At 41.2% G+C, this 27,543-nt stretch overlaps 3 protein-coding genes across 5 annotated transcripts in view; 2 read left to right on the forward strand and 1 right to left on the reverse strand.

The window, feature by feature from the left end:
* The window catches only part of LOC310869409 (uncharacterized protein), an 8,132-nt gene extending 3,790 nt beyond the window's left edge, over positions 1–4,342 (forward strand). The window contains exons 3-6 of the mRNA XM_083780131.1: positions 1,058–1,126; positions 2,809–2,860; positions 2,973–3,009; positions 3,109–4,342. Of these exons, the coding sequence (XP_083636257.1) occupies positions 1,058–1,126; positions 2,809–2,860; positions 2,973–3,009; positions 3,109–3,142 (192 nt within the window). The 3' untranslated portion in view covers positions 3,143–4,342. The remainder of the gene's footprint in view (positions 1–1,057; positions 1,127–2,808; positions 2,861–2,972; positions 3,010–3,108) is intronic.
* Positions 4,343–8,383: 4,041 nt separating this feature from the next.
* nosip (nitric oxide synthase interacting protein) lies at positions 8,384–19,001 on the forward strand. Of its 3 annotated transcripts, none has more exons than XM_083779742.1 (10): positions 8,384–8,500; positions 10,756–10,832; positions 12,001–12,106; positions 12,208–12,289; positions 12,677–12,824; positions 13,757–13,914; positions 14,893–15,009; positions 15,284–15,354; positions 16,200–16,308; positions 17,828–19,001. In XM_083779742.1, the coding sequence occupies exons 2-10, from the start codon at positions 10,763–10,765 to the stop codon at positions 17,897–17,899; spliced, it is 933 nt and encodes a 310-aa protein (XP_083635868.1). In that variant the 5' UTR covers positions 8,384–8,500; positions 10,756–10,762; the 3' UTR covers positions 17,900–19,001. The 3 variants fall into 3 exon arrangements, with proteins under 3 accessions (XP_083635868.1, XP_083635870.1, XP_083635869.1); XM_083779744.1 differs by having other exon boundaries at positions 12,677–12,818; XM_083779743.1 differs by having other exon boundaries at positions 8,417–8,504.
* Positions 19,002–21,289: 2,288 nt separating this feature from the next.
* Positions 21,290–27,543, reverse strand: rcn3 (reticulocalbin 3, EF-hand calcium binding domain). The gene is made up of 8 exons (XM_083779897.1): positions 27,449–27,543; positions 26,188–26,411; positions 25,274–25,467; positions 24,639–24,811; positions 24,010–24,070; positions 23,487–23,578; positions 23,158–23,265; positions 21,290–22,188 (listed from the first exon to the last, which is right to left on the reverse strand). The coding sequence occupies exons 2-8, from the start codon at positions 26,400–26,402 to the stop codon at positions 22,081–22,083; spliced, it is 951 nt and encodes a 316-aa protein (XP_083636023.1). The 5' UTR covers positions 26,403–26,411; positions 27,449–27,543; the 3' UTR covers positions 21,290–22,080.

Genomic DNA, 27,543 nt, shown 5'->3' on the forward strand with positions numbered 1-27,543 from the left:
GATAGTCCTAGATTTGAGTACAACAACACACTCTGCTACTGCTACATAGTAAATTCAGAGCATAACAATGTGGGCATTTTAGAATTTTCACCTATATTGACATGCCCACAATAAGAACACCGGGATGAAAGTGGTTAATGTATCAGACAATGCAATATCAAATCCACAAGAGAAGGCTCTTATAAGGAGTGATCCTAGGCAGTTAAAGGCTCATTCATAGTCTGGATTTTCGGTGGTGAGGTGACCACCGCTCCGGTGGTGAGGTGACCACCGGAGCTGAAATAACGTTGAGCGGTGGTGAGTAAAAATAGAGAGAAGGGCTATGACGGTGGCGTTGGTGCTCTTCACCGCGGCTCGTGACGTCATGTTGTAGTTCGGTGATCACCTCACCACCGAAATTCCAGACTATGAATAACGCCTAAGGGGACACAGGTCCATGCATGCATGGGGCACATTCAGGACTGATCCTAGGCCAGCAGGGGCACACAGGCCCATACATGGGGGACATTCAGGGTTGCAGGGCACGGGTCCATACATGGGGGACATTCAGAACTGATTCTAAGCCAATAGGGGGATAGTCTGGTAACATAATCAGGTGGCTTCTGCAGACCGGGCTGGCACCAAGCGCTGCATGGGCGGGCGTTAAGCAGAAACCAAAATATGCCAATCACAGTCTGCACTCATGCAGGGCAGACGTCACTTTTTGGTTTCTGCAAAACTCCCACCCAGCACATGCAAGACTGGTCTGCAGAAGACACATGGTAATGTGAATTCACGTGACCGGATGTTTTACCAGACTATACCATGGACACACACAGGACTGATCCTAGAGGCCAGCAGTGGGATCAACAGGTCATGGCCCCATGGGGATGATACAGGATCTCTGGAAACTAAACATAGCACTTTTCTGTGTACTGTAATGGCTGTTGTGCATCATATCAACACTGATTGTTTTTGATTACCTTGTCTACTGTCTTGTGTGGTGTATTTTACGCATTTTGATGTATTTGCTATAGTCTTCCTTGTTCTAATTTCCTCCACCGTTCATTCTTTACAGCACTGTGATAGCTGTGACAAGTGTCCTTGTGCAGAGGGAGACAAAGCTGAGCACTGTGATGCCTGCAAGGTGAGCCATCAGCACAGCACAGCACAGCACAGCACAGCACAAGCCTCAACACAGCGGCCCAGAGTTAGGCCACGAACATTCTGTGTTCCGTCTGTGTTTTCTGACTGCCTCAATGCTTTTCCAATGGAAGTCACGTGGTTTGACCAAACACTTGTGTTTGATGGGGGGTAATCAAACACAAGTGTTTGTTAAAACCACGTGACTTCCATTGGAAAAGCATTGAGGCGGCCAGGAAACTGAACACAGAATGTTCGTTTGATATGTGTGTATGAGGCCATAGTATATCATCGATGTTGGGCAGAAACCTTGTTTCGGCATGTCTAATCCTTGAAGACCTGGGGCGAATTCTACAAATGCCTTCTAAATCAGTGCTTCTCACACTTTGAAGATTGGTCAAAAATGTTAAAATAAAAGCAGATGTATATCTGCTATTTTTAAACAACCAATGCTAAAATCTAAAATGCCAGAGATGCTTTCCAGATTTGAAAGGGTTCATCTTTTTCTATTTTATACTTTGATGTATGACAGGGTTGTGCAAAGGTAGCCAATGTACAACCGCACAAAGCATTGTATTTGTCCTATTATTGATTGTTGATGTTTGAAAATGTTTGAAGATGTTCATACTGTATATGACCTGGCCATAATAGGAATGTCAAGTTAAACTGGAAGTGGTTAAGTCCTTCAGTGGATTTTATAAATATTTATCCAATTTAGTATTAACAAGGCCTTGTGGCTAAATAATAACTACACTGACTGCATCGAACCATTGCAACACAAATTCTCTTTTCCATTTCTTGAAAAGTCATGTTTGTGAACATACAACAACAAACAACTGCATGCACACAAATTAAAGCATTTGAGAAATTAATTAAACGCAGACAACTTAACTCATATGTCATTTGATTCGTTAAAATGACAACAATACATGCCTGGCTGCACAGCACAAATCATGCACGACAGTGCACATATCACCATGGACAGGACAGTGATCATGTCATTTTGGAACACAATTCAACCAATGTCAGGCAGGCCCATTACATGAATGTTGGACACATATAGTATGGTGGTGAAGATGATGGGGCTGCCTGACATGCTAGGGGCCAGCACAGTCCTGACATAAAGATTGATGTGATTGTGACGGGCACTCCGGGAGTGCTGAAGGCAGCCGGCCCACCTCAGCCCCCCCCCCCCCCCCCCCCTGAACCTCTGCCTCCCAATTAAGTCAAAGCCCATATGGGTGGCTGAAGAAAATACAGTATACTGTATACACCTACTGTATACACAGGTGTGTGTGTTTGCCACCCTTATCCCTAAACTAATTTGCCATTTTGTACTATTTAAAAAAACCTTTTAAAATAGTTCAAATAGCCGATCTACAAGCTATCGGCTATAAATTGAACTATTTTAAAATGTTTTCAAAATAGTAAAAACATTGGAAATAAGTTTAGGGATAAGGGTGGCACACACACACACACACACACACACACACACACACACACACACACACACACACACACACACACACACACACACACACACACACACACACACACACACACCTACTGTAGGACATAGGCCACATGCATGATATATATAGGTAAGTAATTATATTATGTAACTTTAGGCTACTATATAACATTATGCAACAATAGCCTACCAATAGCCTACCTCTTTCTCCACAGATGTGCTCTTTCTGCCACGTGTGTCCAGTTTGTGAAAGTGTTTGTAAGCCTGGTAAGTGTGATTTGGAGTCCTTACATTACAAAGTGTTGAACTCGAAACAGGGCAGCCCTGAATTACATGATGATTCTATGTTTATTGTTGTTATTTTCATCCCCCAATTAAGGTGGTTTTCTTGATGAAGTGACTGGATCAATCTACAAGTAAGACACTTTAATAGCAATATAATAATAATAATAATAAAAAGCTTGATGACATTCCTGTAGCATACATTTCGTAAATAACTATTTCTCCATCCACAGGACTGTTGCTGATGTCTTTGATGATACAGAATAAGCCACAGTATTTTGCCACCATGTGGCCAAATTAATATACTGCACAAACAAGGGACTGTAACATCACTGAGAATCTCTGCATCATCATCATCATCACCAATTGTTAGTTGTTTTTGTTTTGTTTTGTTTGTTTGTTCGTTTCGTCTGAAAACATTACGCGATAAAACACTTTTATTCAATAAAAAAGAGGGGATATTTTGATTTAAAATGTTTACATAGATATGTATGCTATGTATTATTGTACATTGTCCATTATTGTAACTTTACTGAACATGAAATCAGAAGATAAATATAGTAAATGAGTATGTGTAGTACGTTTGTGTGTATTTAGTGTTTCATAATGGACTAAATAACACCATGGTAGCATATTTGCACAATGGTTCAGCAATAGCACCTGAATGAACATGTTTGCATTGTAGAACACGCAATGGCCTTCATTTATTGTATGTACACTACAAAATACTTTAACAAATATAGAGAACTAAATGTCTGACCAGTAAAATCCACCATGTTAATGTATCCATTTGATACTGAGAATGTACAGTGTACACACAACCAAATGGACCCAAATGGTGTACATTCTGCGTGTAATGGTATTATATTATTTAACAGTGTAGCCTACTGGGTAGCCAGGTGGGAAGCACTAAATGTGATAATGCACTAAACATCAATGTGTGTCATAGAGTCACACTAGGTATCCACGCGTGAAATGTTCTTTAAAGTATGTGGCCGATATAAGAATTATTTCCAACCAAACACAACATTGAGAATTTGTCGAGGTGATATAAAAGATGATCACTTGAAATGCATGCAGACACAGAGATATCTGATTCTGGTTCTGCTTCAAAGTGAAATTAGTGACTGACCGTCCTGAGGGAGAAGTATACAGCGTATGTATAGCCTATGTGTGTATTAGACACAGGGTATTAAATGCACTGAGCATTAAATACAGAGCATACCCCTCAGAAGGGTATATTAATGCACATTTTACCGTAACATGATGGGCAACAACGAATGGCAGGTGATAAATAGCATTTGTGCTATTACTTAAAATGTCTCAAAACATAAATGTAACCATGAATTTCTTACTGATTTAGGATTTTCTCACCATTGCCAGCATTGTTTAGAAGACAACCTTGTATCGCTTATGATTCTGTCTGTGAATATATTCTTACGTTTCAATAAAGCATATAACGCAGTACCTGTTGGTGTTGTCAATTCTACCATAGGATATTCCCTTACAGTTGTAAAAAGTTGTCAAATCCATCCTAATGGAATGAAATATAATCAAATAAACTTGTCTCTGTAGTATGCTACAGTATAACTGTAGGCTTAATATCAGGTCAGGGACTACTATCAGCATAGACAAATAAATTACAGGAGTCTATCATTGACATTAAGTGGTTCTCAAAGTGGGGTCGGGGGACACCCAGGGGTCCTTGAGGGTCCTTGAGGGTTCCATGGGGTCCTTAGCTAAATGAGTGATAGTTTGGAACCAAACGGACGGAGTAATAGTACCAAATGAAATAGTACTCATCAATCATATTGGATTGTAATTAATAATGCATTAATAGGTTAATCACTTAATGATGCAGCTGGTAAAGGTGGGTCTGATTTTAATTAATGCCTAGATTTTATGTTATTTTGCAGTTTCTTCTACTACTTCTAGATTCTGTCCAAAACTCACACAAATCGTGCACATTATCGCTGGGGTCATGTGATCAAGATGTGTACGTCTGATTTTTTCAAATCCCATTTCAAATGGTTAAGATAGGTTTGCGGGCCCTGTGCTCAGAGGAACACACCTTTCTAGTTGATTATTGTATGGACTCCATGGTGGAGCAGACGAGAGACACCATCTACTACAGTCACGATGACGTCATAAAACATATTTTACATGATAATACATACTTTTATGATATGCCAATCTGATAGCACAACTGATATTCAGGTGGTCACAGAACGACAGGTCACAGAATGTGTTCTCAATATGCCCTGTAACACTGGGTCCGTGGGTCGAGACCTATGTGTCGCGGACACATTTTTTATGGGTCCCTCTATTCCCAAAAAAGCACAATTATTCATTAATTCAAAACAAATTCAACAATTTCTTGTGACGAAATCAAAGAAGAACCAAAGAAATTCCATAAATTACAAAACAAATGTTTAAGAAGTATAGTGAAATAGTCTATCTACAACTGAGCTTGTAGATCGTTTGGGTCCCGACTCTCTTTTGAGTAACAGGCTAAAACATTTGGGAACCACTGCCCTACAGGCTTTCATTTACATGAGTTAATTCAAGGATTTGATTTTTGCACTTGCTGATTATTATAAGTGTAAAATGTTTCTCTGCTGTCATGTATTTCTCAGTTAGTTTCCCTGTGAACAACTGAATAATATCAGACAGGTTTTGAGTTAAAAACACAGATTGTTTGTCAAGTGACATTTCAAAAGGGTCAAGTGACATAGTATAAATGAACCTGTAGATAGAACGACAATACCTCCAGAAGTCTACATCTCGGAAACACACTGCATGGGTCTGTACATTGAGCTTTACTTTACCTGTTTAACCCAGGAAAGCATCAGTGTCATTTTAGATGTTTTCACTCTGTGACCTTGTGTATCTACTGATTTAGGCATTTGTAGAATCTTAATGAATTAATGTTATGGTGGTGTTATCAATCAAGTGATGACACACTTGAATTTCCCGGAAGGGTTCATAGTCTACCACACCCTTGTATAATTTCATAAAACCTCTGTAATATTTAACATACTGTACTACTGACCTCTGATAACCTTCACACAGGAAATGTGTGGTAGACATTTATTCTTACATATTTATCCTTATTTCCTTCACGCACAATTTTATTTCCAGAACAAGAATTTAGTTAGAACTTGCACATTGTGAATCTTTTTTTCTTTTCTTTTTATCTCAAAAGTAATTGTCAAAAGCAAATACATATAGATATAATTCATAACTTTATAATAATTTAATATTGACAGACAGTGGATGTGATCAGTGTTGTTTTAGGAAACACTTATTCAAGAGTCTGTGTGGTGTCTTTGACTGTCCTCAAACACAATTATTCTAAAATTGAGTACTAAACCTTGTTAAAGACTCAATGGTTTGTTCATCATCATATCCATGTCTGACCAAGTTGTCCAGAGTTACACTGTACTTTTCTGGCAACATCTTAAGAGGAAGAGTATCACTGGTGTCAATGTATGGAAAGAGTATGTCAGTGAATGTGTGTGTGAAGGTGTGTATGTGTAAGTTAGTATCAGGATCAGAGAATGACAGCTTTCCTTTGTCCCAGTCCAGCTGGACTCTGATCCTCTGGGGGTTCTCTTTCAATGAGCCTGGCGAAGACCCTGCTCTATATTTACCTTCATATAACCATATACTCCAGTATTGACCTCCTCTGTCTTCCTTCTTCTGGAAAGACTCTGCTAACACACCCAGTATCCAGTCTGCATTGTCTCCAACCTCAACGTCCCAGCTGAGTTGAAGCCCTCAGAGCCCAGGACATGGTAGAACCAGTCAAACCTCTCTGGGTTGTCAGGAAGGTGCTGGATCTCTCCACGTCTCACACTGGTCAGATCATCAGACAGGATGAGCGCTGGATGGGCAGTGTTGGGGTCCAGTATCACAGGAGTGTGGGAGACAATGTCCTTCATCTTGTTCCAGACTCTCAACTTCAGGTTGCCCAGGTGTTTGGCCACATCTATGCATGCTCCTGAGACCAGCTGTGGTTCCTGACTTCTTCCTTGTAATCCAGTACTGCTTCGTCGATGGGTCTGAAACTGTGGCTTATGTGTTTTTTAGAATCCCGACACACTGACTTATGACATTCCAGACAGAAGAGTTTGAGTTTCTCTGCAGAGAAACTCAAACTCTTCTGTCTGGAATGTCAGAGCCAGGTTACAGGGTGGATCTATTGAATTAAGTTTCTTACAAACTGGACATTCATGTATTACCTTCCCTCTCCACCATCTTTGCAGACAGGCTTTACAGAAGCTGTGGCTACATAATAGGAGAACAGGATCTTTAAAGATGTCACAACATACAGGACAGGAAAGATCCTTTTCTTGAAATTTGGAAGCCATTTAGTCTCTGATTGAAGTTACAAACACGCTCCAAGACAGGAATTCAGTCAGTCAGTCAGTCAGTCAGTCAGTCGTGGTACTGGTAACACTCTATCTCCCAGAATGTTCCCTGATTCTGAAGTTTACTTTCACTCTGAATCCTGGTTCTTATTAAAGTCCATTCAGCCAACAGAGTCAGCAGCACTGCTACAGGCTACTCCGTCCAGTAGAGGTGGAAAGATAGTCTGCATGTCCTCCCTCAGTAAAAGTTGTGTTTGGTCTGAATCTTATTGTCTCAGATGAATCTGACAAGGGGTGGAACACACACACGCACGCACACACACACACACACACACACACACACACACACACACACACACACACACACACACACACACACACACACACACACACACACACACACACACACACACACACACACAACACACACACACACACACACACACACACACACACACACACACACACACACACACACACACACACACACACACACACACACACACACACACACACACACACACACACACCCTGTTACAAAGTTCATGTGCAGTGTGCACACACACACACACACACACACACACACACGTACCGGAGTGATCTATGTCTATACTCTATAGCTGTGTACTACGTAGGCTATCTAGATTCTAGAATACATGAAATGTGTAATATATCACTTTAGTATACTATATCGTTTAACTTTTTATTTAACTTAAGAAGATATATATATTTACAAATATGACTTACAGCACGTTGAATGTCAACAATGGAAACGCACAATTATTATACATATTCATATTTATGGTCCACCGCGAGCAGCCCGGAACCATCTATGGCCAGAACTGCCATACCTTTACATCGGACTGTTTTGAGAGACGAACTTACTCAGCCTTCAAAATAAAGTAAAGAATGTGTCCCCATCATTGAGAACATATTTTGCGTTTTGTTTTGACTTTTGAGGATTTTCATTAACACCAGGTATAAATGTTTGTTTTTTTTGTCTTCAGAAATAAATATAGAGGGGTTGTGTTTACTATGTTCACTGGTTTACAGTCTTAATTTTTGACAGTTTCAATCCAACGCAATGGTTATAATTTGAAACTACTTGACCGGAAAATGTTGTACAGAGGATCGTCGTCGTTTCCTGTGGAGTGTGGACAACAAGACTCGGCTCGCTGATAAACAAACATCAAAACGCTAGTCTTCACAACCTCTCTCTTGAAGTCTCTTCTTTGTTTCTCTGAATTAAGCGGTAGGTAGTTTTAAGGTTATTAATGGAATGTTATTTTATCTGCACCGTGTTGGGATCTCGTGTTCAGACAGGGGAGGTATTAGGTAATGTCTAATTTATAACTCCATGGACCAGAGCTAAACATGGACCGTGTTGCTGTTAGCCTAGCCGCTTTCGGGACCCTCGGACTCGGTTTCCGTTTCTGTATTTTGGACGGTACCAGTACCACCGTCTCCGCTGGGCTAGCTTCGGAGACGGAGAGTGAGAAAGGCCCATGCAGTGGTCACCTCGACGTTAAAATGTCAAATAGATGCTTTGGAAAATGGTGGACCAGGCACCAGGGCTAGCTAGCCCCAATATGTTACATCGGTTCCTTCGCAGGGACTGAGGTAACATATTGGGGCTAGACCAGGGCTAACTGCCCTACAAAAGTACCAAGTCAAAGTGCAGTCTGCGGAGAAACATTTTGGGTCAGCCAAATCATCAGATGTCGGCATTAGGAGTTGGTCAGTTGGGGCATATAAAAGTGTAGCCCTCCAAGCAGAACCCAAATGCTACTGAAGTTTCTGACATTTGTTCGACCCCCGATACGTTCCCTCAGTCCACTCCCTACGCTCATTCTGTAGCTAATAAAAGTGGTATTACACTGTAAACATGTTCTTGAGGTAATTGTTTATCCCCTAGGCTATTTGACCTTTTGGAGATACACAAATAAGTCTGTGTGTTCTAAAACGTAGTTACTGCACTTTGGCTTTGTAGGGCAGTATATATAATTTGAACTAATTTGAACATCATGCATCATTATCAGATTCAGACCTAGCCCCAGTATCCCTCATAGTTCCCTCAGCACTATAGTGCTGAGGGAACATACTGGGGCTAATTCAGACCTAAGACCCGAGGCTATATCAGACCTACATTTTACTCCAATTTCTTGTTTATCCCAGAAATTACTGGATATCACAGGTTTTCTAACAATTTGTAGCATAATGCCTGTGGCTCTTTTCTACAGTCTATGGTTCACATGAACAGATGCAAAGCCACACAGCATATTTGTTGCTTGTATCCCCCCCCCCCCCCCTTTCCCGTCCACAGTTAACAGTCTTTGTATTGAGTTTGTGCTTGAAATGTACTGTAATTCTGCAAACTGTTAAAGGGATTGTGACATTAAAAAAAAGGTTTTGGAATTGTTCTTATTTTTTTAGGTTTTCTAAGCTCAATTGCACCCAAAAAACATGAACTTTTAACATAGGGGCGGCGGTGGCTCAGGGGTAGAGTGCCTGGATGGTAACCGTAAGGTTGCCAGTTCGAACCCGGGCTCCCCCAGAGTTACTGTCGAAGTGTCCTTGAGCAAGACACTGAACCCCTAATTGCTCCCGATGTGCTAGTTGGTGCCTTGCATGGTTTCCGCTGCCATCGGTGTATGAATGGGTGAATGTAATGCACAATCTCTGTAAAGCGCCTTGGATAAAGGCGCTATATATAAATGCACCATTTACCATTTTAACATTCAGTAGATTTTCTGTGATCTGGGGTTTTCTGGCTCAAACAGGTGCTCTGATTTTCCGGCAGATTGTGATGTAAGATCCTGCAAATCCCATATATGTCAATGGGATTTGCCAGCAGATGTCACTGTTTTCACTGTGTTGCCTGTTTTCATTGTAGCTCAAAAGGCCCCAAAAACCCCAAAGAAAACTTCAGACCACAGAAAATCCACTGAATGTTCAAAGTTCAGGTTTTTTGGGTGTAATTGAGGTCATAAAACAATCAATCAATCTTTGTAGCTGAAGTTGAAACCAGCTCATCTTTTTTGTAGCTTTCAAGTTTTGTAGCTTTTGCAGCAGCTACAAACGTCGGATGTATCTTTGCAAGTTTGCATCTTTATGACGCTGTGCTTCCATTGAAAATCAATGGTAGACTGTATCTTTACTTTTGCCTGTGTGAATGCAGTATAAATATTGGGCCTTAAATGCAATTAGAAAATATATGTATTTGGCCCCTCATTTATAAAATCATGATAATGTTTAATGTAAAATACGTAAAGTAAGGAGCCCAGAAGTAGCTTACCAGTTACCAGGTGCCCACTGATCCAGTTACCAAGTTGAGAAAACGACATCACTGTGTACTGTGATCAGGAACACTTATGCCATATCACGATATTATAATATCCAAAATACTAGACATCAGACATCAAGTCTTGAATCATGATATTGAAATATTACCCAGCCCTACAAACAAACGTTTCTAACTGACCTACCTTACTGTTGAATGTCCTCTAGAGCAACAATGACTCGTCACGGGAAGAACTGCACGGCTGGAGCAGTTTATACGTACCACGAGAAGAGGAAAGACACAGGTGAGACAGGCGCTAGGGTTGTCACCATCATGGCATTTTTACCTGACGATTAATCGTGATTAACAACCTGTTTTTTTTTTTTTTTTAGCATACCGGTGGCCAGTTTTAAATGTTGCTAGCAGTATGATGTTAGACTAGAGTAACTAATGGTACAAATGAAATGCACACACTCTAAATAGTTGTCCAGCTGTTGTCAACTTGTCATTGAGAGCTTCGAGAGAGAGCTTCAGGATTCTTGACATTGTAACAGTTGTAATTTGCAAATTATCTTGGACATTAACGCCCTACATTATCAGAAATCAATATAGATCTTCTAACTAATACAATAGTAAACCATGACAGTAGGCTGACAGGAAATGGGGGAGAGAGATGGGGGAGTGACATGCAGTAAAGGCCGTCGGGATCGGGAGTCGAACCCGTGGCACACTGCCAGACTTGGACCAGACATATAAACGCATGTTTCCGGCTCTGAGGCGTATATCACAATTGGAGGCACAATTTTCCAGAGATTCCTTGCTAAGCATTTGCCTTCAATGAGCAGCTTCCGCGTTCAGCTTCAACGTGCGTAACATAAGTCCCGGAAAAGACGTGCTTTGATTGTAGTCACTTGAGTGACAGCGAGAGACATGGAGGAGTCGCATCATGAGTGACGTCACTTGGGCAGTGACGCAGCGTGCCTTCAGCAAATGCCTTCAACACTTCTAAATAAGAAAGCTGTGAGAACTGTTGCTTTGTGTTCACTGTTTAATGTTTTCTGTTAGTAATCTAATCCCCCCCTGGCTCTGATGTTGTATTAATAACTTTGCTGTTTGTGTTTGTTTGTCTTGTCTTGTATGTATTGTCATGACTGTTATAAAGATTTGGTCAAAAAGGAAAAAAAGCCTTAGTAGTGAGGAAAGTACGATGGCCAACTTTTCAATGTGCACCCGGAAATTAATTCCAGTTTGCAGTCAAAGGACCTCACACACACAGCACCAGATCAGTTGACCATTTTAGTCATTCATTCAATGTGTGAAGTCTGCCAGTGACTTGACTAAAGCAATATCTTACACTCCAATGCGCTAGGCTAGGGTGTTGCATGCCAAAAAGAACAGATCTAACAAGCTAACGAGTTGCAACGTTCCATGTTTAGACTTGAGTTAACATTCCTGTGTGATCTCCTTTCCAGCTGCATCTGGCTACGGGACACAGAGCGTGCGACTGGGCAAAGATGCAATCAAGGACTTTGACTGCTGTTGTCTCTCTCTCCAGCCCTGCCGAGACCCTGTGCTGACGTATGTTCGTATGTTTTTTTTTTAACCTGCTCACATTGTATGTCTGCTCTGGCTTTGTGCTCATGTTCCGTTCATGTTTTTCTGTTGGTTGGCATCTTCAGTCCAGATGGCTATTTGTATGAGAAGCAGGCCATCCTGGAATACATGCTTCACCAGAAGACAGAGATTGCCAAAAAAATGAAGGTAAGATGATCTGGTCCCCATGGTTATTTTTGAGGGAGGGTGGGGGTGAAGTAAAGACTGGCACCTCATTGTTCTACTCGCACACATTTTTAATATATGCAGTGTCCTCATGCTTATTAGAAACATAATTTCAAATCAAACACCAGATTACTTCTTCAAACAGTTATTAAAATCAAGTGACAGAAATAATCATAACACCAGTCATTTAACACTCCCTGCTCCAAAAACGAACCTCCTTAAACAGTTATGTATCGATCAATACCATTTTGGAACATGTTACCAGTTACCACCCCACATTAATATAATACAAAATAAATTATCTTTCAAATATGCTTTCAAATATGCTTTAAAGTATAAAGTAATTCATATGTTTTCTATCTTTGCCAGGCATATGAAAAACAGAAGCAGACTCAGAAGAGTGACAGTCGCCTTGAGGCCAAGTCGGATGAGAGAGAGAGAGCCGAGAAGTTCAAGACCAGGGAGAACAGCATTGTGTCCAAACCCATCAACCCTTTCACTTCTGGTTTGTGTGAGTGTGTGTGTGCGCGTGTGTGTGCGCGCATGCGTGCTTGCGGATGAGTGGTCTGTTTGCATGCATATGTTAATGTTAGTGTGTCATATACTTAACAATGGTTTTACAATCGTGCACGCTAATCGTACACCTTGAAGTAAAGTAAATGCATGTGTAAATGTGTGTGTGTGTGTGTGTGTGTGTGTGTGTGTGTGTGTGTGTGTGTGTGTGTGTGTATCTTACTGTCCCTGGTCACATAAGTTCCATTACATTGGCATGAAAATATATGCTTAAATATATCCACTAGAGGGCAGTTGGTAGCAGACATATTCTGACAACAAACATGGTGACGGTCAAGTATTTTGTACTGTCCCTCAAAAGATTTCAGCATTTGAAAGTAGTTGTCATCTCTCGCTTAAACTACATGTAGTTATAGATCATTGCAGTTGGGCAAAAATCTTTTATCTCCATATTCTAACTTTTGTGGTGGGTTTTTCCTACTACTTGGTCATACTACAGCATCACACAAAAACATCAAAGTTAGCAGAGCCTCAAGCTCGAAAGGTGCTGCGTGTTGAGCTTCCCAATCTGCTAATTTAGCTTGCTTTGAATTTGAATCCTGAAACCGTGTTTTGGACATCTCACCCGACGGAGATGAGATGTAGCCACACTGCCCCCACAACTTTTGGTGGTACTTGTGCAAATCCTTAAGAAAATGTGCTCAAAGATGGACAAAATTAATGCAGAAAATGGACAGAAGGCTCTAGCCGTTTCCATGTTGGGCTTTTAGAGGTCTTTATTACTATAGGGCTCCTGTGAAATAATGATAAATACAGTGTAATAATTAGATGGCACCTCACTATAGTGTAGTAAGGCCATAAATTGTATGTTGTAACTGGATGATGTGATGAAGATCATAGGCCAGACTGGAACTTGTGTGTGTGTTCCCTGTCCAGCCCAGGCCAAAGAAGGCCAGAGCGCTGACAGCTCCACGGCACCTGATTCGTCAACTTCGACAGCAGCAGGATACACATCGCACGCCGCACAGAGTCTCCCCTGCTTCTGGATCCCCACTCTAACACCAGAGGCCAAACCCGCCCTGCTGAAGAAACCTGTGAGTCCACTCTCGCAGGCACTCAATCCTCCACACCACAAAAGCCGCTGTTGATTCTTTGTTTCCAATCGGATTTTGGTGGGCTTTCTGTTTCGAATTTAAGAATGCAGTTGTACTTCTGAAAAAACTCCAATTACCTTATTCGCCATTTTACTCTTCCCACAATAGCCTGGCCACCATGTGAATTTGATCAATGTACATTTGTCTCACCATTTCGGTGTGTGTTCTGTGTTCCTGTTCACGATGTGCACCAAGTATTTTCAGGGTTGGCCACCTTTTGTGGTTTTGCTTCCAAATGTCATGGTGTTCCTGCTCTGTTTGTCCTGTGTGCCTCTCTTATCATTGTTAAAGGTCACATTGTCCCATTTGGAGAACCTCCATAAAACTGAACTACTAGTGTACTTGTAGTGCACCCTCTGCACTAGTACTAGTGTACTTTTATTTTAATAATAATCTTTATTGTCCCGAAGGATATTCGTCTTCACAGTCTGTTCAAACACCCACATCAAAAACAACACAGAGCACATAACACCAAGGCAATACAAAAACATGAGGTCTCCACTGTGTACAGAACCATCCTATCGGTGGGGCAGTTTGTTTAATGCCGTGATGGCTGAGGGGACAAAACTCCTACTAAAACTAGTAGTTACTAGTGTTGCATCCAAATGTCCAATGTCCATCCATTATTTTACATTCAACAACAACAACCGTAGTCTCACTCATGTTACGTCTGTATGCCAAATAGCTTCTTTACTTACAGACGCCAGACAGTACAAATGCATAGTAAAGTTCTCAGTTTCCATTTAATGTGTAAATGGAAACAACTGGACTCTTATGGGTCCATTTGGTTTCATTCACTCTGAGTTAAAGTAACACATGATTTCACTTTGTAGAAGTCAGACGATGTTGAACCTTTTTTACTTTTCTGTAGACATCACCCAACCAATATTCTGTCCCTTCTGTCTCCCTGGCTGTCAGAGTAAGACCGTATTCTGTCCCATGTCTGGACGTCCCATCAAGATGAATGAACTGATCACAGTGCGCTTCGTCCCCGTGGACCCCAGCCTGGACAGAGTGGCCCTGATCACAAAGCAGGTCAGTGGCATGACGCTATCACGCTAACCCCTTCATCACACCTCATTCAGAATGTGTCAATGTTATTTGCAAACAGTGATGCTGCAGCTCCAACCTGCTGACATGTATCCAGTATGGTTTTTATTCATTACCTGTGACCAGGAGGTAATGTTCTAATAATCATTAAACAGCCTTACCAGATGGGAAGTGGACTTTCAATTTCAAGTTTATCTTTAAAGGACGACTTCACCAATTTTCAACCTATCTTCATATCATTTTTATTGTCTCTCCTTAGGAGAGGTATATGTGTGCTGTAACCAAAGACATACTGGGCAACAGTGTCCCTTGTGCCGTTCTCAGACCATCGTAAGTAACCACCATTCACCACCATCACTCACTAGCTTATGTAGGAATCCCTATTCCCTACTTAATACACAGGTGTTCTTATTTGAGATACATTTGCTTTTAATTTACTATGATGTCATTATGTGTGTGTTGCAGTTAAACATCATTCTCCATATCTTTGTCACGACAAGCCTCTAACTTTTAGGTATAAGCTCAGCTGTGTTTCCATTTTGCCACTATTTCTTAACCACTTAAACCCTATAGTGAAACGGAAGTCAGGGCAACTGTAATTCAACCACCTTTTTCCATCTACATCAAATCCCTTGGCCAAAAATAGCTGATATACAAGCTCACAAGATATCATAATGTGATGCATTGTGATTTTGTATATCTGCTATTTTTCTTTTAGCTAACATTCCCCCCAGAATATGGATGCTGGGGTTTAAGTGTTTTTTGTTTTCTTGTTTTCTTAAATATTTATCCCACGATTTTGTAACCCATTTTTTCACCCAGTGTCAATTATCTAATGTAATCCTGGGCGCTACACTTCCTCTGCCAACCTGGGGAGGCAGCAGACTGACCTCATGCTTCTTTCTATGCATGAGGAGTCCAAGCTGCTTCTTTTCACCTGACAGGGGGGAGTTTCTCCGGCCGGACGTAGCGTGTGGAAGGAACACGTTATCCCGACCAGTTTTTAAGTGGGTTTAAGTGGTTAAAGATCACTTGAAGACCCAGTTGGGTCTGTGCCTTCGTTTTACATGCATTACCTGTTTTGAGCCACCAGGAGGCTCTCTAAGCTATACGTTTGATGATGACAGGAATATTTTACATTAGTTCTAAACCTCTTGCTCCTTCCCCTCTACCAGGGGAAGCGTGGTGACTCTGGAGTGTGTGGAGAAACTGATCAGGAAGGACATGCTTGATCCCATAACCGGAGACAAACTCTCAGAGAAGGACATCATACCAATAGGACGGGTCAGTTGTGTGTGTGTGTGTGTGTGTGTGTGTGTGTGTGTGTCCATTTATCTAACCATCCCTGGTCACATAAGTTCCATTACATTGGCATGAAAACATATTCTCATGACAATAGAAAATATATCCTGGGGATATATTGGGTGAAAGAGTTTCAGGCAGGCTACTTGTCAACCAGTAGGTGCAGTCCTACTAAACACCCAGGTCTACATTTCTCAAGGGAAGGGAGCCCACATATTCCAGTTATATTGTATTAACGTATTCTAACGTACAGATGAGTTAAATATAATTCAAATAAGTTCTAGATTGTAGCTTAAGGTTAGTCATGAACACGGTAGTGGTGGTGAGAGCAAGGTTCGGTGTGACAAATAGTTCATGATATTTACATGTTCACGAGGAGTTTGCAAAACACTGTTTCTCCTGAACCGAACTGTAAAAGACTGGTCATCTTTTACATAAAACAAGCCCAAATTGATTAAATCAATTAATTACCAGCTGCATTATTATTATCTGTGGGTCTGCTGGTCTGCTGCTGACGTTATGCCACTTTTTAGCTGCGCTCCGCTGTTATGCTCAAATTAGTGACCCTAAAGAATTCTGAGGCAACATGGCTGGAGACGAGGCAGCCAATCAGAACTGCTCGACTAGCCATGCCGTGCAGACGATGGGATGTTATGGGTTGTTGCCAGTGGTGGCAACTGTCGTGACAGAAATAAGCTAAGCAGCCTCCAAAAACCAAACCAGGCAAGCAACTGTGAATGACTCCACGTTAGGCTGTAAATATGCAGGCTTGGCAACCAGTGGTGACAGAGCAGGCTCAGCAGAAGATTATCTCCTGTCGATCTCATAGAGTATTAAAAGGATCGAGACTAAACTGGCGCGAAGCTCCGCCCCCTCCGCTATTCATGTCAGTGGAAGTTGCTCAGTGGCGTTTTGAAGCACCCGGAAGGCTGCCGGAAGTACCGTCTATTTCCGCATTTTTTCGCTGATTCAGCATTTGGACACCAAATTTTGGTGTCCGGAAGTCCGGAAATGCAGAAGTGCAGCTGGGCTTTAACATTGAGCGCTCGGTTGCACGGGGTTTCCTCGTCAAGAATCCACGGGTCCGCCTACAGTCCTTCCTCTTACCACTAGTGCTTCAACATTGGAGTGCATAGCTGGCCCCTTGGTCGATCTCCTGTCGGGACTTTCACAAGCTAATATTGACCAGCTTGCAGCTGGTAAAAAAACACATTGAGGTATTTCGTTTTGTTAGCTTTGAAAGTGATCACATAAAACGCACATATTATATAAGATTGTTTGTGAATTGAGCTTGCCTTCTAATAAGGCAGCACTTGAATCCAGTTGTAACTCAGTGTACAATTTAGTTAAATGTTTGCACTCTGAGTTAAATTAACTGGATATTTACTGTGCATCACCCCAAGGGTGCAAGTAACATAATCGCTGCCATAGAACCTTAATTAAGCCAATTAATTCATTCATTGCTGCTGACCCTCTCTTCTCATCACATTGTGTTTGTCAGGGTGGAACCGGGTTCGCTGGCTCCGGCGTGCCCCTCAAAGCCAAAGAGGCCAGACCCGTGATGATGGTTTGAGAGGGCGCCTCAGGGCGGTGCTGCTAAGGTGGAAAACGGACAACGTTTCATTGTTGCTTGCAGGACGGCAACACATTAGAGCTGCACGGCTCTGGCTAAAGTGATAATACAGAATATCTTTACAATAACTGTTACATTATATATAATCACAATTATTAATTACCGTACAATTACTGGCAATAATGATTTGTTGTAAAATTGATAGATAAAATAGAATTTTATTTCATTTGATCATTTTCTTGGTGTTGTTCATGGGTGTCATGTCTTTGGCCGTACGCCGTACGGTATCTAATGGGCTCTGTGGTGTTATTGAGCTAGATGGATGGAGAGATGGGTTGTATTTAATGTAGTGGTGAGGAGATGGAGGGCAAGGTGCAACAGGTAGCCGAATAAATTGTTTGAATGAATTGCCAAGTTTTGTAATTTCATAATATGCTCTCTGTGCATAACTGTAGTCCCAGGTATCCAAAAGATGGCATACCCATTTCCTGTTCCGGTTCAGTTTCTCATAGCTTCATTTGATTTACTTGTGTGCAGGTCTGTGACTCTGTGTATGGTGTATGGTTCTTAATTTGCACTTATTTGCAGATTAAGTGCAAATGAAGAACTTGTACAACCTGGACCAAACTATCTTGTGTCAGTAATCCCTCGATCAAAGACACCAGTTGATTCATTATTTTTTCTTTTTTTTCATTCCTAAATAGTTACCATGGTGATTATATATGCTGTGGTGATTATATAAATAACGATCTGTATGTTAACTTGTGTGTTTGGAAATGCTGCCGCATAAATACACCACAGATGTTTTTATTTCTATTTTTATGTGAAACGTAACAACAAAAAAAATACAGAAAATGCTGACCTCAAAATTGACCAACTACAGTGCAAGCTCAAAACCCACCTCTTCTACTCCTGATGCTCATAGCCCCTGCTGTTGCTAGCTAGATGTCTGCCTAGCCTAGAGTATTTCTATCTTTAAGTTTATTATGTACACTAGTATATACCTTGTTTTGTGTCTGCTGTTTGGCTTTGTGGTATATTTCCAATTACTGGATTCCGGCTTTTTATGAAAACTTATGAAAAATAAAGAGACTTAAAGTGGTCTGTTTTACATTTAATACAGTTGTTAATAAACATACATAGTGCAGTATAGTAATACCCACGCACATTTATAATGACGGACGCATGTTAAAGGGATGGGGAGCTGGTAAAATGAGTGATTCTCAACAGGGGGACTTAATGTTACACTATGTTCTCGTTCTACAAGTTTTACAACCCACTTTTGTCCCACAATCCAGCAACTGCTACTGTGTGTGTATGTAGAGAATAAGTTGGGAGAGATAACTGGAGACGGGGTGCATACTTAATTTAGACTAGTCATTGGTTAGACATGGGTTAAGGTTAGGTTTAGGTGTGCTGCCCCGTGTGGGAGGTTAGGTTTAGGGTGAGGGTTTGAGATAGGTTCTAGTTGTAGGACTAATGACTGGTCTAACCAATGACTAGTCTAAACCAAAAACTGTCTAAACTAAGTACTGCACCCCTGGAGACTGCTAAATTATCTAGTGTATTTTGTATCTTGTCATTTGGCATCTGGATGATCCATATTTTAAACATGTCACAAAGGCAGAGTTTGAAATACACACCGACTGTTGCATTATCCATTCGTAAATCTGAGTGTACAAATTGAACCAAATGGACCTTAAACGGTTCCATTTTCTTGAATTTAATAACAATGAACACAAATATTATTTCTCATTCACCACGGGAATGCAACCTGCCAAATTCCCTTTGCCCTGCATAAAGATTGGGTATGGCACTGGTGCATAGTGCAGTTTATGTTATGGAATAACGGACTCATAACTGTAGTCCCAGGTTTCCAGAAGGTGGTATATCCGTTTCCTGTTCAGTTTCCCAAAAACTTGTTTGAGACGCTCGGCAGCAGCTTAGAAATGGAAAAGCATACTGTACAGTATGAGACCTTACCCACTTAGTCTTAAACCCTAGCAGCCGTATTCTGCTGAAAACCTTTGAAAAAAGGTTTTGATTTGATTAGAAAAGTATAGTGCTCTGAGGGACTCCGGTCAATGAAGCATGGTTTAAGTGATTACCATGTTTTTCCCCAAATGGTTACAGTTCATCATGGTCCACCATGCCTCCATAGTCAGTGATGGTGCTGATCTTGATGACGTCAATCTTATCCAGGATTTCAGAGAGAGTCAGAAGGCCATCCTGACGGAGCACAGAAACGCAGCAGGGTAGAGGAGGAACAAATGACAGGTTCATTCATTTATACGTGATTTATATCAGTTACCAGTTACTCGAGGTGCGGCACAGTTGTCTGGTAAAGTATAAGGCTTAATGAGAAAAAGTAGACTCACCTCGGAGCATCTTGGAACATTACAGTTCTGACACTGCCAGTGCTGCCGCCAAAATGTGGGATGCCTCACCAAAAGTAAGACAGTCTTACTGATGAATCGAGTACAACACAATGGCCACAATGGAAACAAGCCACCTTCAGGCCCTTGGGCTTTTTGGGTTATCCTTTTAGCATAATCTTTGACTGTACTACTGTACTGTTAACTATCTTAATACATATCAATCAATTAGTGTTTCATTCTCAACATCATAGTAAATGTAACTTCCACTATATGATCAAACCCTATTAATAAACAGCTTGAGGAAGGTGCGATTACTTTCATATCACAGCAACACTGATATACAATGTACACTTTGACCAAAGGAAAGAACCTAATGAATAAGGCCTGTGTTTATATGAACTTGACATTAACCTAAATGGTTTCATTCAATATGAGGATGCTCACTCAAGGATAAAGCTTTCTGAACTGTTGAAGAATAGCTGAACAGGTATTGTCATGTCAAACTTATTGAGAGTACAGCAGTAATCCCCTATAACTATGTCAAATATCTGTTTAAAGTACTACAGGGCCAGGCCCCTAAATCAAGTGCAATGGTCTACTGTTTTAACATTACTCATGACAATGCCCAACCATGCATCTTATATATTAACTAACTTTAGAACTAGACTGGATGGGGATCACGCGCAGATTAGACACACCAATGGACCGACTACGGTCGGACATGCGCTGCTCCCGTGCTTGTGGTTAGGGGTAGGTTGTTGGTCTAATGACAGTCGGACCAATAGTATGTCTAAACTGAAGACTCGATGGCATACTTCACCATGAAGCAATGTGTCTATGTAACTATATCTTGCAAGTCATTGCTGTTGAGCAGACGCCTCGTATCTCTAATTTTCTTTTTCGTACATTAATGCCCTACTTAGTGTCGCACATAAGTAGTTAAAATAGCAACCAAAAAAAACAGCAATGTAATATTTAACCCATTCATGACCACACAAACATTATCCATGAGTAGAAAAACCAACATGGCTTTATTAAATTTTCACAGAGAGAAAAATGTTCCACCAATAAAGAGTGACTCACTTTTGTCTCCTCCACTTTGGCTCCCTCCCTTCCCTTTGTTTCCCCCTTTCCCTTTATTGTCTCGTTTCTTAGATGTTACGTTACGCTGCCCTCGACACATCATGAACGATATGTCATGTGTCTAATTTGTCACAGGCAGTACCATAATATCTATGTAAGGGACTATTCTTTGACAGGAGTGTATGTCAACTGTGAGTGTATTGTGGTTGTCATTCGTAGCTTCTATTGTGCAAGTATAAAGGAGCATAAGGAGTACAGTGAGCTGCCCATGTGTGTGTGTGTGTGTGTGTGTGTGCCCGCGTTTGTGCCCGCATGCACTTCTCAATAAACACAGGCATTCATTCATGTCTGTGACTGCAAATTATGTGTGAATCAAGTGCGCGCGCGTGTGTGAGGACATCGTATGTGAATCATAAACCACAGTGTGAGTGCCTGTGTGTAATCTCCACATGTAAACAAGGTTATCTTCACAGTCCCATTCCCGTCCCATTGCAATGTGTACACATCACACTACAAATATGGACCCCAACCGTAGTCAGCACTTAGCATGACACATTCCCCCTCCCCATACACCCCACATTTTGTAACAGGCAGCATTCTCTGTGGCATTTGAAAATATAAAAAAAATAGGCTACACACAATTACTTATGTATCCCTCCATGCCGCCCCCCAACCCCCCTTTCACTCTTGCCCCTCGCCCGTGGCCAAGTTGTGATGTCATCAAAGCTCGTCGTGTCTCTTGGTCAGGTCCTCTCCGTAATTGGTCGCCTGGCTCCCAACAAACATGTTCCAATTGGCCAGAATCTCCTTCTTGGTTATTTTCTCATCCTGCCATGTGTTTTGATTGTTGAGATGCCACCATTATCATTGATGTCATGATTGAGAGAAAGAGAGAGAGAGAGAGAGAGAGAGATTGAAAATGAAAGGAGAAAGAAGTACAAGGTGAAGGAAAGTGAGCAGTCCGATGAATGAGGTGAAGGAGAAACGAATGCAGAAAATGAGGTTGAGAGAGAGAGAAAGAAATGGACAGAGAGAATCTCATTATAATTAACAGGTCATTACCCCCAATTATTCCCATTATGTTCCTTATTAGCTGTGACAGTGCTGTCACTGACTGCAGTAATGTGTGAGGTGAGGCGAGAGAACTCTGAGACGAGACTGAAGCTTAATTTATACTCTGTTGCATGACGGTGTCATTTGACCAAAAGACCTGATTTTGTCTTCTCTGCAAACGACACCCCTACACATACCACGGATTATAAATTGGACTTGATGTTCCTCTGACTAGTAATTCTAGCATGCCATGCAGAGTTGCAGACTGGTGCCACATCTCGATCTGCTCACATAAGGCCCACACAGAGAATTGTCCACTGCACACACTGCCTGAAATATGTGGCAGAATGACTTAAAACTTGTGAAATTCATCCATGTTATATGCTTTTAAATTCCAGAACGTTTTTTGTCTTGCTGGATTTGTTTTATGCGTGCTGCTGCCTGTCTTGGCCATGACTCCCTTGGTTTGTGCTCCACTCATTTGTCCAATACCTTTAGATTTGTACAACTGTATATTTTTCATCTTCATACCCAATAACCACTTCCAGATAAGGTTGATTGACTGCCTGCAACAGTCTACCATATCTAGTGAGGAGTGTGTTAACTTAACATACCCTGTGTGTGTGTGTGTGTGTGTGTGTGTGTGTGTGTGTGTGTGTGTGTGTGTGTGTGTGTGTGTGTGTGTGTGTGTGCGTGCGTGCGTGCGTGCGTGCGTGCGTGCGTGCGTGAGAGGTGTTAACATACCCTGTCTGTGTCTGTCTCGTGGATCAGGTGTTTGGCTTCATTGTCAGCATGGTCCACCTCTCCAGGTAGGATCCAGCCAGCTACCTCACTGCCATCCAGGTAACCATCCTAGTAAACACCGGACATACAGCACGTATATATCGACTCTTATTATCACGCAACGCACAGGATGATGTGTTTACAGATGATCTTTAATACAACACCAACACATTTCAAATGCTTACATGTGACAATATCGGACAGAAAGTTCTGTGTGCAAGAGCATTTAAATAAACACTGCCGATTTTAATGTCTAGGCTAAATAACAACTAGTGGGTCGGGTCATTTACCTGGTTCACGTCTCTGAACTCTGAGAAGTGTTTCTTCTCGGTCTGGACCCATTCAGGTTCACTCTCTCCGTTCTCTGATGTGAACATGTCCCCTGTGGATCAGCAAAGACATGATTTGTCTCTCACACTCCTTATCAGCCATCGCTACAGTTGTATATGTCATGACGATACAGTGAATTGAGTCCCAACGGTCAGAGTGACACACACTCCCCTATTGCAATCATTTCACAATCACTTCGCAGCTCAACTTAGGTTACAGCTTTTGAGTATACTAGAACGGTGCCCGAATTTAATTTATGTGTTAAGTTAGCAGTAAGTCTTATGTTCGTATGCTGCTGTAAAGCAGGCATTCCAGTCATAGCGCATGTTGGCAAACTGTAAAAACACTGTTAATTTATTTATTGTGATTGTGATCATTTCACAATCTGCATCTCCATAGTAAATATTACTGTAGTAAAGCACATCAACAATGTGTAGATATAGTATGCCACTGAAACAGATAGTAGTAGAGACGGACACTTACCTATGTATTCATTTATGTCAATCTTTCCATCTCCATTCGTATCAATGTCACCCATGGTTTCCTAAAAGAGAAAAGAAGCAAAGCTGATACAATCTCACCTGAAGTAATTCATTCAGTAATTAATTTCAGTGCAATACTGCAAGGCTACATCAAATCTAACAAAGAAAATGTGTATAAATATAAATATGCATGATTGTTGTAGGGTCTTTCTTTCAATCTTTTAACAAATCAGATTTTATTTTATTATTATTCTTATCAGAGGTGCGTCATTTTAATTATGCCTGATTACAGTGAAAACTAATCAGTAATGTATTGGAATTCATTTTACAAATGACATTACAATGAATTTACAATGAGCTAACGTAAAGTGGTACTCTTCTTTAGATGTGCACTGCAATGCACATCTGCTGTGCATTGCAGCTGCTGATCATGGCTGGTTTGCTTTTGTCATTTTGTCAGTTTTTGTCATTACATTTCATTTAAGGTACTTTAGAATTGTTAGTTATATTTAGTTTTTATTCTGTGTTACTATCTCTGTGATATTCTGTGATCTCTCATCTCATCTATCATTCCTGCTCTCCTCATCTCATATTATATATCATCTGAATTAAGTGGAGTAGTCTAGTCACCTGCACCACAACGTCCCTCATGTGGTCAAACTCTTCAGGGTGCAGGAAGGCAGTGAACTCCTCCCGGGTGGCAATACTGTCACCATCGCGGTCAGCTCCCTTGAAGCGGTTCTCATCGCGACGCAGCATGGCTTTGTAGGCTACCTTGTCATCCACATCATCAAACTCCTCATCTGCAAAGACAGCATAAAAAAAAAGGAATACAGGAAATTGGCTGGGATCTAGCATTTATCATTCACAATGTATTCTAATCTAATCTAACCATCCTAAACAATGAAGATAACTACAGCATTAAACCTATAGAAAAAGTCAAGAATGACAATGATTTGCACAGTGGAGAAGTCACTGGTGGTCAACCATCTCCCTCAGCCATGTGGTCCCACCCTCAAAGGTCCTACCTGGGACTGTTCTTTTAAAGTTTCACCACCCCTTCATCATTCATTTCTCTCGTTCACCCTTCTATGAATTCTCATTTCTCCCCTTCCCTCCCCTTTCTTTCTTTCTTTCTTTCTTTCTTTCTTTCTTTCTTTCTTGTCTTTCAATTTTATTTCTCTCTGTCATTCATACTTTCTTGCCCCAAATTCTCTTTTTGAACCTCCCCTCTCCTTCCGTTGCTCTCTCTCGTGCGTTCCTACCTAGGTAGTAGCCATAGGTGGTGTTTTTGTACTCCTCCCATGATATTTGGCCGTCCTTGTTCTTGTCGTACTCGTGCCAGTGTTTGTTGACGTTCTCCTCAATGTACCTCCTCTGGCGGTGTTTGATCCAGTAGTGCAGCTCCCTGTGGCTCACATAGCCGTCCTTGTCTGTGTCAATGCGGTCCACGATCTTACTGCGAGTGGAGGACAGAGGCAGTTAAGATTTCATACTGATTTCATACTTCGTCATCTACGGTATAGACAAATTCAGAAACGGGTCTCATGGTCGCAGCGAACATATTTACTGTAGGCGGAGACGACAAATCTGTGGTGTAAACAGCCAGGTCTTCTACTACATTGAATAGTAGAGTGACTGATGTTAGTCTGCTCAAACGTTACTCTTTTACCTGCTTTTTACTAACGCTAACTTTACAAAGATGCCCAGAACATCGGGATGAACCGACTGCTCCAGCAGTGGTGGCAACATTCAACTTTGGAGAGAAACGGAATGTCAAAAAAATACACTGCGGTGGCTGAGACCAGAGCCATAGAGTAATGGTTGAGACGAAGCAGTGAAAGGTCCTGAAAGATACATAGACATCAGTCTTACCCAATACCCAATCTTTCTGTTGTATGAACACAAGGCTGATGTACCTCATACTAAGCATTTAAAGTATGAGGTATGAAATGGTGGCAAAGTTTCCCTTTAACTCAAAGTAGGTTACTTTGAATTGACTATGAAGTCAGTGAGTGTAGATCAAATAACACCACATTCCTCTGTTGAAGTTATTCTTTGTCTGTGACCCCATACTGTGTATGTATGTCACCCACTAATTGACTAACAAACAAACACCTGTCTATTATGTGAACACTGCCCACCGCCACGTGACACGGCAAATACAAGTGGGACGTACGCAAGTTTATCCTTGCTTTCTTCGGGGGTGAGCTGGTCGAAGGTCTTGGCATCCTCCTTGCCCAGGAAGGCCTCGTGGTCGTACTTGAAGCCCTCACCCTCATCGTGGGCGTGGTCACTCAGGTCGGCTTGGCGGTGGATCCGCTTCTCCTGAGCAGGGACGGCGAAGGCTCCGCTCGCTACGAGGAAGAGAGACCCCAGTAACCTGAGCAACATCTTCAATGACTATAGGAGGCAGGAGAGAGAGAGAGAGAGAGAGTCTTACAAATGCACTGCACTAATTTAAAAACAAAACCATTCACAGTGTTGGAAAGGTTACTCAAAAACAGTAATATATCTATTGCTATTATTACTTTATATATTACTCCCTGCCAAAAGTAACTAGTTACTTGTTACTTTAGGCTACTTGGTCTAGATCTAGATGGATCTGCAGTGTGCAAAGCAACTCCATCCCAAGTTCCCAACCAATAAACACTCAAGCCCACGGTACCACCAAGGCTCGTGAAAATATTAACTAGTTACTTTTGGAAAATAGTAACATTAGTTACTCAAAATGTAATTTACTAGTTACTGGAAAAAGGTAAAAATATTACTTTAAGTAATACGTCACTTTAGTTACTTTCCAACACTGACATCTATCTTACATCTATTAAAAATTGTATAAAAGTAATTTAGAAAAAATATCAACCACAAGTTATAAGAGAATGCAGAGAGCCCAGTGTCCATGACATCAGAGACACTGGGATCACTGCTAAAATCTAAAATATCTAAAACCACATATTACACACATGAAGACCCCCAGGAAAGTGTCTTCTAAACGTCATTAACATATTATTATTTTTTGCAAAAAGGGTGAAGTGTCCCTTTAACAAAAAACATTAACTGAAACTCATTTATTTCATGTAATTCGTCTCACTTGAAAAGGTTTCACACATAAATGAATAAACCGAAAATTCGGACTTAACATAACATAAGTTTACTATTACTAGAGCCTAAAGAGTCTTTAGTTTTTTCCCCTCCATACTCTTTAGTCTTTAGTAAAGACTAAAGAGGATGGAGGGAAAAAACTTTAGCTCCATCTAGCATCTACTAGGGCGTTTGATGATGAAACAACACTTACACTGCATCTGCATGCATACCGTAGTATGACTATGAAAGCTGAATCACAAAAGTTAAAATAAGTAAATAACCCTGATAAATAACGTAGGCCTATTATATCAAATGTGCTAGACTAGAGAAGGGTTTGGATGAAATTAACTTACCCGTTTGTTGCAGCACCTAGTGCAGCCCAACTTTCAACTTGCGTAAAACTAGTGGAGAGTAGAGACGCGTTGGCACTCACCCTGGCGTCTTTAAC

The sequence above is a fragment of the Protomyctophum parallelum genome (assembly GCF_964188405.1).
Source record: "Protomyctophum parallelum genome assembly, chromosome: 13".
Classification (NCBI taxonomy): Eukaryota; Metazoa; Chordata; class Actinopteri; order Myctophiformes; family Myctophidae; genus Protomyctophum; species Protomyctophum parallelum.